At 38.1% G+C, this 14,048-nt stretch overlaps 1 protein-coding gene across 2 annotated transcripts in view; it reads right to left on the bottom strand.

The window, feature by feature from the left end:
- The window catches only part of LOC123565324 (deleted in malignant brain tumors 1 protein-like), an 85,840-nt gene extending 72,404 nt beyond the window's left edge, over window positions 1-13,436 (bottom strand). For both annotated transcript variants that reach the window (XM_053550052.1, XM_053550053.1), the window contains exon 1: window positions 12,748-13,436. In XM_053550052.1, the coding sequence (XP_053406027.1) occupies window positions 12,748-12,832 (85 nt within the window). In that variant the 5' untranslated portion in view covers window positions 12,833-13,436. The remainder of the gene's footprint in view (window positions 1-12,747) is intronic.
- Between the last annotated feature and the right edge of the window lie 612 nt (window positions 13,437-14,048).

Below are 14,048 nucleotides of genomic sequence, written 5' to 3'. Positions count from 1 at the left end.
CTCCCGCACTCGAATCAGACTCTTTTCCACTAGGCTATCAAGGCGGTAATTTAATCTTGAAATACATTTATCAAGACACCCTTTGTCGAGAATATCTAAACTTCGACTGCGATGAGATGCAGTATTAAATTATTTTTTTCAAAATAATGAATCGTGAACTTATTTTAATGTTAGTCGTTTATATCTTTGATAAACCACAGGAATTAAGGTCAATGTAAGTACATTATATAAACATATTACGAAGATTTTGTAATAATGCGCTGTTAATATTATTGTGATAGTCGTTCGTCAACCTCATGACAATGCCTGGGTTTTAAGTACATTTAGTTGCCAGATAAAGTGTCCCCATACCCAGATAAGCCCATATTTAAATAAATCTTTCAACCAAATAATTGTATCCTGTAATTACGGATGATATCGGGATAAGTTAAGATATTATCTCTGTCAGCTCAGTTATTTTGCGTACTAACTCTCTTATATAGACTCTGTTTTTGGCATATTTATTTTTGAAATTACTGTCACACTTGCTTTAGAGACCTCGTCTATTACAAGACAATTTGCATTAAAAGATCACTTTTTCAGTTTCTATTTATATTGATAAAGAACTATCTATGTTGTATAAAGAGACCATTGTGTTAAGAGATTCCCTTTCGTGGTCTCTTAATGCAGTTTGAGTAACAGTAATTTCCGGGACTCACTAGGAGCCTGATCTGAAGCATTTCCTAAGGGGGGGATAATCTTGTTCTAAATCACTAGTATATGTCGAAACTGGATATATCGAATTCAAAAAACCAGGGATGTTCTTTTACTTAACTGACGTGACGTCAGATAACGGATGATGAAAATAATACAAGGAAACCACATGAAGCACGTATGCACAGTCACGGTATGCAAAAACAAATTCGGTATTCCAATAATTAGACATTAATTCAGTAGATAAACACTACAAAACGATGTAGATCTTTTTGTATCTACTATACAAGTGTCCTTAGGCAATTCTATTTCATTAATATTCCGGATTTTTGTTGATCGATCGTGCATACATGATATATAAAGGCGTTCACAGTTAATGAGTTTAGTCAAGTATAATGCTACTGTTTGTCATCGACAAGTACTATTCAACAGTATTTCAACTCGGCAGCGTGAGTTCAGTTTATAACAGAAATGGCAGATCCAGTGCAAGCTTAAAGTGGAATTATACGCATTTCTCAAGCAAAAATCCAGCTGAAATAGATGTCTGTGTAAAAAGGGTGGGGGAAATTGTAGCTTTCAAACCACTATACGAAACTCTTCCTGTTGCCAGTACGAAATAATAACTTTCCAAATATGACTTTTCTTATTTTGACTGGGGCAGTCTTTTTAAGAAAAGTCAAACTGCGCGTAGGAGTTGCTTCCCTTCAACTTCAGAAATCTCTACCTACATGTAAGGGAGATCACTACGCCGAAGACTGAAGAAAAGAACTATTATTTTATTAGTCCGATTTCTTTATTTCTAAAGAATCAACTTTAAATACTTATGCGGCATTGTCGTTAATTTAACACATTTAAATGCACAGCAACCGAAAATTGCTTTTATAAAACATTCACCAAAAACACACTGTGTGCGATTAGATGCGCATAATGTCACTTTAAGTGTGTATGAACGAACCTGAAGTTAATATAAAACTTCCTTTGATAGGCAAACTGCTAAACATTCAGACATTTTGCTGTTCAAATGATGAATGTTTTGCCAATTTCTTAAAAAAAACACATTTCAGTGACTGTGATAGGGAAAAGGGGCAAGAATATGTCATGTTTCGAAATAATACCATGAAACTTGACTACTACCGTCCTTGACCTTTGATTTGAACTGTATTACGATATTTTTATGAGTATATTCACTTTGTTCACAGACGGACGGACGGACAGTGACTCATTCACAACATTTAGTAATACTGTGATAAAACTAACAAACAAATATGTAAGGTCAAAATTTACAACAATGCAGTTCTAAGTGTCCCGAAAGTTATGGGCACTAACCCAGTCAAACTTTGGTTAAATGAATTAATCTTAATCAAAAGTTTACAGAATGCATACATTGTGTTAGCGATCAGTATGAGCTAAAGTTCAAACGTCACAATAATCAGTCATACAAAAATAAAAGTAAAATATAACCTTTATATAAATAGTTTGTTTGTTTGTTTGTGTTGGGTTTAACGCCGTTTTTCAACAGTATTTAAGTCATGTAACGGCGGGCAGTTAACCTAACCAGTGTTCCTGGATTCTGTACCAGTACAAACCTGTTCTCCGCAAGTAACTGCCAACTTCCCCATATGAATTATCAGAGGTGGAGGACTAATGATTGCAGACACAATGTCGTTTATCAAATAGTCACGGAGAACATACGCCCCGCCCGAGGATCGAACTGGCGACCCAACGATCCGTAGACCGACGCTCTACCTACTGAGCTACATAAATAGTGAAAGAATATTGCCCTGTTCTATTTGCAAACAATGAAGCTCGAAAGATTAGCTGCTTCCTTTATGCTATGTCGTTATGGGTATATTATATTTATTTAAATCGTTTTTCAGTTCATTTTTTTTCGTTACAAATTTATGATACATATTATACATTTTCAGGTAAACTATGGCCATAACGTTTCTGAATATACTAAACCTGGTCAACCTACATTTGTGAATGAGTGGTTACACTTCGACAATGATGTTACACATGTATGCGTAAACCGTACCATGATCGATCATCTGTCACTCGTGTAAACAAGTATTACATCATAGTATATACTTGTATAGAATATACGTAAAAGTAATCATCTTATATGCATTTTAATAAATGTATAATTTCATATTTAGCCTTTTATAAGAAAAGCATTTCATTTTAAACTAGCAGGGAATATTTCGTGAAACAGCATACGTCGAAGACCAGGAGCACCGCCTAGGTATGCAAGTGCTGGACGATATGTAAGAAAATAGTTATAGTTCAGATTTTCCAAGTACAAAAAAGGGGCATAATTTTGACAAATTGCAGATCAGAGTTATGGTTCTTGGCTCATATTGTCAACTAATAATGAAAAATTTCAAAACTGTACCTCTAACAGCTTTTGAGAAAAGATGGACCTAATCAAAAATTTTAACCAAGAAACTCTATTTTTCTAAGTACAAAAAGGGCCATAATTCTATCAAAATGCACATCAGAGTTATCGCTCCTGACCTACACAGTCGCCTAATGATGATACATACGTGTGCAAAGTTTCAAAGCTGTACCTCTTATAGGTTTTGAGAAAAGGTGGAGCTACACAAAAATTTTAACCAAGAAACGCAAATTTTTTTAGTAAAAAAAGGGTCATAATTTTGACAAAATGCATACCAGAGTTACGGTTCTCGGCCTACATAGTCAACTAATGATAATAAACAAGTGTGCAAAGTTTCAAAGCTGCAGCTCTTTAGTTTTTGAGAACCAACGCAGATGCCGACACCGACACCGACGATCAAGTGACGACAATACCTCGTAGATTTTTTTTCAAAAATCAGACGAGCTAAAAAGACAAGTGTTCCCCTTGTCGAACAGAAAAAATCGACATATTTGAAGTAATTCCTAGTGTACCTGGATACCCTTATTAGCATTAATATGTTCCTTGCACGTTACTTCACAGTAAGAGACAAAGAGCGCGTCAAATCATCAAGGCGAACAGTGCCTCGCACAGGTATCGAACCTGTGACCGCCTGATTGGAAATCATTTAATGTATAACTACAGCGCTCCCGGGCGGGTATTCTATGGGTCACATTAGTTATTTACTGAAATGATGAAACAAAAAGTGGGATACAAACTTTAACCTTTAGATATGATAAAATAAGAAGGTTGAACAGTTTGAAAACATAAAAATTCAACCCAATGAATATTAATGACTAATTAACTTTGTGTAAATATAAATTTGTAACTTAATTAACCAGTAAGCTTATAAAATACAACACATGGGTATCTAAAATATTTATTTTAACATATGACGCGATTTAAGTATATAGACATTATTCACTACTGGAAATTAGATAACATAATTGTACCTCTCGCGCAAAATTCAGGATATAAGAGCCAAAACTAGGTGTATCCAATGTTTCAATGTATCGCGTTCCAATTATTTCAAGTGTGGGAGAACTGAGATAAAAAGGAAATATGCCGCCACTAAATACCTTACACACGTCAAGCATGCATGTTTTTCGCGTTTATATAGGAATTGTTAGGCGGTTCTCGTACCAGTACTATATCCCTCCAAAGTTACTGGTGTCTTCCTAACATGAATCACAGACTCCAATGTTCTAAGTTCAGTAGTACTTTCATAGTCACGGAAAGCTCGTCTATAAGGTATCCATGGAAAGCTTGACAACATTGCAGTCATCCATGGAAAATTTGACGACAATGTATACGTAGTAAAGTATCACGGTATTTGACAATAATGCAGGTATGGAATTTTTTATGACAATGTAGTTATGGAAAATTTGACGATAATGTATTTATCCAAAGTTTAACGTCAATGCAGTTATGGAATGTTTGATGTCAATGTATGTCAGACGACAAAACGGCCACAGAAAGTTTTACAAAAATACGGTCATAGAAAGTTCGTTGACAATACCGTCTCGGAAAGCTTAATGAAAATACAGTCATGTGATTATGGAGACTGTAGACTTGCAATCTAGGAGGCATGACGAGAAATTCAGCCATGGAAACTTTGACGACGTTACAGCAAATCAGTCGAAACATCCAAGTTACAGCAAAGCAGTCAAAACATTCAAGTTACAGCAAAGCAGTCGAAACATCCAAGCAGTCGAAACATCCAAGTTACAGCAAAGCAGTCAAAACATTCAAGTTACAGCAAAGCAGTCGAGTTATAGCAAAGCAGTCGAGACATCCAAGTTACAGCAAAGCAGTCGAGACATCCAAGCAGTCGAAACATCCAAGTTACAGCAAAGCAGTCAAAACATTCAAGTTACAGCAAAACAGTCGAGTTATAGCAAAGCAGTCGAGACATCCAAGCAGTCGAAACATCCAAGTTACAGCAAAGCAGTCGAGACATCCAAGTTACAGCAAAGCAACCGAAAGATCCAAGTTACAGCAAAGCAGTCGAAAGATCGAAAGATCCAAGTTACAGCAAAGCAGTCGAAAGATCGAAACATCAAAGTTACAGCAAAGCAGTCGAGACATCCAAGTTACAGCAAAGCAGTCGAGACATCAAAGTTACAGCAAAGCAGTCGAGACATCAAAGTTACAGCAAAGCAATCGAGACATCAAAGTTACAGCAAAGCAGTCGAGACATCAAAGTTACAGCAAAGCAGTCGAAAGATCTTTTGTAAGAGATTATTGGGATGGTACGATGAACAATTGGTACATATTCGTCTTAGACTTTAACACGATAATATGTCAGTGTTTAATTAGCACATCTTTGCATAAAAGCTACAAGCAGTTCAGTCAAATCTTACACGTGTGAATTTGCCATTAACAATGATATGGTAAATAGAATACTAGCGGATAGTAAGTCTAAGATTCAAACTTTAACCGTTGATGAATACGAGGCCCAGGCCATGTTATCGAATCAGCTAAAATGAAATAAAGATAATGAAGAGACAACTGAGCGCTTGACATAATGCTGTAACTATCACATAATTATACGTAATGCTCTAAAATGAAAAGAAAAGAAAGAAGAAAAGTAAAAAAAAAAACAACCAAAACAAAGAAATACAACATGAAAGGTAGTTCATCTGCAAATAAAATAAGGAAAAAATGAGCTGCAGAAAAGAATTGTTTATCACTTGCGTAATGTCGGGGCCCAATATGAATTGAAAAAGTCACGTAAAGGAACTTAAAAGATTCAAATTAACAAATGTAACAACAAAAAACTGAGTTGAAAGTATATCCGCTGTGTCATTGTGTGATCGAAAATGTAATATTGCGGTGAGTTTTTCATCAATCATCAATAGCCTTCAAAACGGTAGTTGCATACGTATACCGTGAAAAAGTGTGTTAAACGCCGAGACATGACTACGAGGAAATATAGATGCACATAAAGCGGGTAATGCTGGCCGGAAGGAGCAGCCGTAGCGTTTCTGTGGATGACTGATGAGGGTGTTCCAACATAGATCTGTGGATGACTGATGAGGGTGTTCCAACACAGATGTTTAGAAATATTTCTGTGGATGACTGATGGGGGTGTTCCAACATAGATGTTTAGAAATGTTTCTGTGGATGGCTGATGGGGGTGTTCCAACACAGATGTTTAGAAACGTTTCTGTGGATGACTGATGGGGGTGTTCCAACATAGATGTTTAGAAACGTTTCTGTGGACGATTGATGAGGGTGTTCCAACATAGATGTTTAGAAACGTTTCTGTGGACGATTGATGAGGGTGTTCCAACACAGATGTTTAGAAACGTTTCTGTGGACGATTGATGATGCGTTCCAACATAGATGTTTAAAAAACGTTTCTGTGGACGATTGATTGCGGTGTTCCAACATAGATGTTTAGAAACGTTTCTGTGGACGACTGATGGGTGTGTTCCGACATAGATGTTTAGAAACGTTTCTGTGGACGACTGATGGGGGTGTTCCGACATAGATGTTTAGAAACGTTTCTGTGGACGATTATGAGGGCGTTCCAACATAGATGTTTAGACTGTGGACGATTGATGAGGGTGTTCCAACATGGATGTTTAGAAACGTTTCTGTGGACGATTGATGAGGGTGTTCAAACATAGATGTTTAGAAACGTTTCTGTGGACGATTGATGAGGTTGTTCCAACATAGATGTTTATAAACGTTTCTGTGGACGATTGATGAGGGTGTTCCAACATAGATGTTTAGATAGAAACGTTTCTGTGGACGACTGATGGGGGTATTCCAACATAGATGTTTAGAAATGTTTCTGTAGACGACTGATGGGGGTGTTCCAACATACATTTAGATGTTTAGAAATGTTTCTGTGGACGATTGATGGGGGTGTTCCAACAAAGATGTTTAGAAACGTTTCTGTGGACAATTGATGAGGGTGTTCCAGCATAGATGTTTAGGACTGTGGACGACTGATGAGGGGTGTTCCAACATAGATGTATTAGAAATGTTTTCTGTGAACGATTGATGGGGTGTTCCAACATAGATGTTTAGAAACGTTTCTGTGGACGATTGATGGGGGTGTTCAAACAAAGATGTTTAGAAACGTTTCTGTGGACGATTGATGAGGTTGTTCCAACATAGATGTTTAGAAACGTTTCTGTGGACGATTGATGAGGGTGTTCCAACATAGATGTTTAGATAGAAACGTTTCTGTGGACGACTGATGGGGTGTTCCAACATAGATGTTTAGAAATGTTTCTGTAGACGATTGATGGGGGTGTTCCAACATACATGTTGATGTTTAGAAATGTTTCTGTGGACGATTGATGGGGGTGTTCCAACAAAGATGTTTAGAAACGTTTCTGTGGACGATTGATGAGTGTGTTCCAACATAGATGTTTAGACTGTGGACGACTGATGAGTGTGTTCCAACATAGATGTTTAGAAATGTTTCTGTGGACGATTGATGGGGGTGTTCCAACACAGATGTTTAGAAATGTTTCTGTGGACGATTGATGGGGGTGTTCAAACATAGATATTTATAAACGTTTCTGTGGACGATTGATGGGGGTGTTCCAACAAAGATGTTGAGAAACGTTTCTGTGGACGATTGATGAGGGTGTTCCAACATAGATGTTCAGACTGTGGACGATTGATGAGGGTGTTCCAACATAGATGTTTAGAAACGTTTCTGTGGACGATTGATTGGGGTGTTCAAACATAGATATTTAGAAACGTTTCTGTGGACGATTGATGGGGGTGTTCCAACATAGATGTTTAGAAATGTTTCTATGGACGACTGATGGGGGTGTTCCAACATAGATGTTTAGAAACGTTTCTGTGGACGACTGATGGGGGTGTTCCAACATAGATGTTTAGAAACGTTTCTGTGGACGATTGATGGGGGTGTTCAAACATAGATATTCAGAAGATTGATGGGGGTGTTCCAACATAGATATTTAGAAACGTTTCTGTGGACGATTGATGGGGGTGTTCCAACATAGATGTTTAGAAACGTTTCTGTGGACGATTGATGGGGGTGTTCCAACATAGATGTTTAGAAACGTTTCTGTGGACGATTGATGGGGGTGTTCAAACATAGATATTCAGAAGATTGATGGGGGTGTTCCAACATAGATATTTAGAAACGTTTCTGTGGACGATTGATGGGGGTGTTCCAACATAGATGTTTAGAAACGTTTCTGTGGACGATTGATGGGGGTGTTCCAACATAGATGTTTAGAAACGTTTCTGTGGACGATTGATGGGGGTGTTCCAACATAGATTGATGGGGGTGTTCCAACATAGATGTTTAGAAATGTTTCTGTGGACGACTGATGGGGGTGTTCCAACATAGATGTTTTGAAACGTTTCTGTGGACGACTGATGGGGGTGTTCCAACACAGATGTTTAGAAACGTTTCTGTGGACGAGTGGTGGGGGTGTTCCAACACAGATGTTTAGAAACGTTTCTGTGGACGAGTGATGTGGTGTTCCAACATAGATGTTTAGAAACGTTTCTGTGGACGATTGATGGGGGTGTTCCAACATAGATGTTTAGAAACGTCTCTGCGGACGATTGATGGGGGTGTTCCAACATAGATGTTTAGAAACGTTTCTGGGGACGATTGATGGGGGTGTTCCAACATAGATGTTTAGAAACGTTTCTGTGGACGATTGATGGGGGTGTTCCAACACCGATGTTTAGAAACGTTTCTGCGGACGACTGATGGGGGTGTTCCAACATAGATGTTTAGAAATGTTTCTGTTGTGTTTGCAGGATAGTAAACGTACAGATGTACACTTTTTGTAGGGGAATAGTCACAAACTGGCCTTTTGTTCACAAACATTTTCAGTCTCAGCTGAGTTTGATATTGAAACAGTTTTTGACAATGGTATCTAAATTCATGTTTAATAAATTTAATTATGTTCAAGTGATTATTTAGTATTGACTGGAATTTGATTTAGTTTTAGTTAAATATGCTTCTTAAACTCAGCTAAACAAACAAATATTTGTTTGTTGCTTCTTAAACTCAGCTGAGACCGAAAACTGTTTGATATCTATGAGTGAAATTAATGTAAAACTACAAAATAATTAGATAGCAATTATGCAAACATAATCATTACGAAATGGCTTGAAATTGTTTACCTGTCATCTTATGTTACAACAGCGTTATTATAACAATATCAGTAAAAAGATGTTCTTGAGACTCAAATGTATATCTCAAAGGCTTATGAAAGTGTAAAATTCATGATGTTAAAATTATACTGTATTACTGATTCACACCCAAATTTAAGATGCCGAATTATAAAGATGGAATTTCTAACATTATTACCAAAACGTTTGATCAACGTTTTTTTCTATGGTGGTTTGTAATACATGCAAAACTTGCGATTCGGGTTAGAGTTTCCAGTCGCAGCTGATATCCTAGTTTTTAGTGCCATAGACCTATCGTGGACTTGATACGTGTAGTGCTTACGCACATTATATACCTTCCAACTGAAGTTCTGTGGGTTTGATGCTGCTGTATTGGTATAGACCTTTTGCAGTTTCGGCACAGATCTGCCGCGGACTTGATATTGCAGTTTTGGCACAGAACTGCCGCGGGCTTGATATTGCAGTTTCGGCACAGACCTGCCGCGGGCTTGATACTGCAGTTTTGGCACAGACCTGCCGCGGGCTTGATACTGCAGTTTTGGCACAGACCTGCCGCGGGCTTGATACTGCAGTTTCGGCACAGACCTGCCGCGGGCTTGATATTGCAGTTTCGGCGCAGACCTGCCGCGGGCTTGATATTGCAGTTTCGGCACAGACCTGCCGTGGGCTTGATGTTGCAGTTTTGGCACAGACCTGCAGCAGGCATGATACTGCAGTGCCGGCATAGACGTACTGCAGTATGGGCATACACCTTGTGTGGGCTTGAAACTTATGTTTCCGCATAGGCCTACAGTGAACACTTGATACTACTGTGTCGACATAGTACCCGTGGGCTTTATGTTGCAGTGCCGCGGACATGGTATTGAAGTTTCGGCATCGATCTGTCGTGGGCTTGATACTGCAGTATCAGCTTTCCTTCCATGGACTTGATATTGAAGCTTCAGCATCGATCTGTCATGAGTATATCGCAGTATCGGCACAGACCTTCCGTGGCCTTGATATCGCAGTGTTACCACAGACCTCTCGCTGGCTTGATATTTGTGTTTCGGCATGGAGCTGTCATAGTAACGTGGTAACGGCATAGCCTTGTCTTGTGTTTTATAATATAGTATCGGCATACTCTTGCCGTGGACTTGATACTGAAGTTTCAAGAAAGACCTGCCGTGGGTCTGATACTGCAGGTTTGGGGCTGATATTGAAGTTTTCGCTTAGACCTGCCTACATTGAATTTGATTATCGAAATAGACCTGCAGTTTTGGCATAGACTTGCCACTTGCTTGATACTGAAGTGTCGGCACAGAGCTGACATGAGCTTGATGGCGCAGTATTACCGAAGACAACTTCCATAGACTTGATATTGCAGTATTAGCAGAGGACCTCTCGTTGGCTTGATATTGAAATTTCGACACAGAGCTGCTATGGACTTGGTACTACAGTTACGGCCCATACCTGCTATGGACTTGACATTGAAGTTTCGACATAGATCCGCCGGGAGCTTGATATCGCAGTATCGGAATAGACCTTCCATGAGCTGCCGTGGGCTTGATAGTGCAGTATCCGCATAAACCTCCCGTGGGCTGCTGTGGGCTTGATACTGCAGTATCCGCATAGACCTTCCGTGGGCTGCCGTGGGCTTGATACTACAGTATCCGCATATATACCTCCCGTGAGCTGCCGTGGGCTTGATACTGTAGTATCCGCATAGATCTCCCGTGAGCTGCCGTGGGCTTGATACTACAGTAATGGCAGAGACCTCCCGTGTGCTTGATATCACAGTATTATCAAATATCTGTGGTTGGCAAGATACTGCAGTATCGACGGCCTGATACTTGTTTATCTACATAGACCTACGGCCAGCATTTTGCTAGAAATAAGCTGTTCAATCAATATCAGGTAGAGTAGTTTTTTTTTACTAGGAACGGACTGACGTACTGGTATCGTTTTTATTCTCAAGGACTATCGAACAGACGAGAGCTACTATATCCGAACTAATCGCTCCGAATGTTTAAATCAATTATATTTTTATGGAAAATGGGTCGTACCTGTTTCGTGTAATGTATCTCTGTTTTAACATTATAATAAATGGAAAAAAAACACCCGTCAGCTGTAGATAACATATACTCCCTACAAAAAAGCAAGTGAAAGTTATTTCCGCGTTCGTAAATTTCACTGATCCACATTATAAATTTAATGTCAAATAATCGTTAACAGCTCGATTAAAATTTCAATATAGCTGGAGGCCTCAGTGACCTGATGACCATGTTCAGACAAACTGACACAGTGACATCTCCGTCAGCCCCTGGCTCACACCTTATACCAGCCTCCGGCTCAAATGGTACAGAGAAAAAAAACTGATTGAACTCTCCAAAATGAAAAAATAAACTGCAATAAAACTTCTCAATAAAACCCAATATTTGAATCATGAATACCTAAAATAACCTTTTTTTTACCAAATGGCCAAAGTAACTTCAGGCCGTTTTTCTCTAAATGGAAAATGCAAAATAGCTGAAACAAAAAACTCAGAATAGATGGCGACGGTGTGTATATGAACGTTATCTTCATCAGTATCGTTATTTCTTAGTTGTCGTTTGACATTTTCTTTATGTGTAGGTGACTTTTTAACAATTACCATTTTGTTTGCTCACAAACAAGGAAGATGTCTGGTTCGGGAGTAGCTACGACAGGGCACACAATTAAGGTTGACTGTCTCACTGTTTAATAAACACGTTTTCTTTTGCAGAGACAAAGGTCGAATGCGACACCTTTGAGACTCGAACAAATGACCTCCGAGTTCTTGAAGCGGAATCATATATTAGATGACCTGCCATTTTCAACGTCATTCTTTGCCAGTAATGGGCGCCCTTTTGGCGAAAAAACTTTACAGTTGACCACACTTTAAGAAAATAGGACAGTATTTCAATAACTGGCCTCAATGGACAATATGATAGCCCCGACATCGCTATTTCTTGTAACACACAGTGGGGGTATTTCCAATTACAGCATGATTAAGATTCAATACTTCTGCGGTGGTAAATAGGTGAACCTGCTAAAGTTGAGATGCAGCTAAAGATGTAGCACGTACAGTATCGACTAAATCACAAATAATACATGTGTATTAAACATCTTTCAAAATGTGCTAAATATCTAGACATGCGTATTGATTTGGGTAACTGTCAAACTGGCGTTATACTTTACATCATGTATATACGTCTTTGAAATCGTGTAAGCTTTTATATTACCCGAAACATAAAGTAAGATTTAACTAGAACTTTAAGATCAAATTTCAAGTGAGATTTAATTGGGAGAATTTAATTCAGTAAAAATTAAATATATATGGTCACTGGTAGGTATACATGTGTATATGTATGGTATGTAAGTAAAACGTTGCGATTCAAACTCATACACGTGTATCTATGATGACTCTAAAGAAAGTAAGGATACATCACGTGCATTTCGTGCATTTGAGCAAAATGCATAAATTATTCTGTTCTTACCTTTTGGCATAGTAGAGGTCACTTTTCCAGGACCGGTCATCAGATACATGTACATTGTTAATATAATCCGTAAACTTGTCTTCATATTGAATATTCAATTTGCACGTTTCTACAGAATAAATCACCACATTTTATCCATACGGAATTTTTCCTGAATCACGAACCTATCACTTGAAGATGTTAACGCTTAACACGTCAATGTTTCATTTTGTTTACAAAAAGACAAAGTAATTTACAATTACTATTCACGAATAAGGCAGTGATATTAGTAAAAAGTCCCTGGAAAAAATCCAACTACTGTGAAAATACCTCTACATACTTTCACAATTTACAACTGAAAATTCCGTTACATAAACACGTCGGAAAGTACCGCTAATGGTAGATCAAATGTAAATGTCGAAAATAACAATCTATTATTCTTTCCAATTTTGACAAACAGCCCAGGTAAACGATTAAAACTACACCGTAATGCGCGTTCCGCTTCACCGCGCGAATGACAACCAGCCTGTTTCTTATGGACAGCGAAATTGATAGAAAATTACGTCTTATATTGGCGAAATATCACCGCATTAACGCATAATATAATGACAATACTCTTGTCTGTCACTTGAAACAAAACATTAATGATTTTCTACTTATTATATGTCATAAGGTAAAAAAAGACCGCAGATTGTCAACCAAAGCGCGGACCTAGGATCATAATTATAATGACTGATGTACGTACATTTAATGTGCACGAAAATATATTTTATGTTCGTAGGATATTAGCGTAGGCTGATTTATATAAACATTTTGTACTTGTTTTTACATAATATGTAAACAATAAATATATGAACAATGGCTGATGTGGCTGAGGCTTCAGAATAGCTGTAAACAAATGACTAAATTTCACATTAATGTTATTATTATCATCAATTAAAGTTCATATCCTATTAGAAACGCAGCGCAAGCACAATATATTACTTGTTAACAGGTGTAACCTCAAAACCAAGAACGCGGTTATGATCCTTTTGTGGTTAAAATTTCAGTTTCCGGCAAAGAGAAAACGTCCTATATAGTGAACGCAGAGTCCCTGAAACATTTTAGTTTAAACATGCGTACTCACGCCCATTGGGATCTGGACGAGTCGGGTTCAGAAGTTCACGACGGCAATATACATGTATACTCTAAACTTGACCACTATACTGAACGAAATGACCAATGTTTTCTTTCTTGGTGCGTGACTTAAACTGTCAGCTACAGAACTAGGATATTTCTTATAATGTCTGAAGATAAAATTTCATCTATCCGCGTATCTTTCT

This window comes from Mercenaria mercenaria, chromosome 8 (genome assembly GCF_021730395.1).
Source record: "Mercenaria mercenaria strain notata chromosome 8, MADL_Memer_1, whole genome shotgun sequence".
NCBI lineage: Eukaryota > Metazoa > Mollusca > Bivalvia > Venerida > Veneridae > Mercenaria > Mercenaria mercenaria.
The sequence above is the reverse complement of the archived record's forward strand: the minus strand, read 5'-3'. Positions and strand labels throughout refer to the sequence as shown.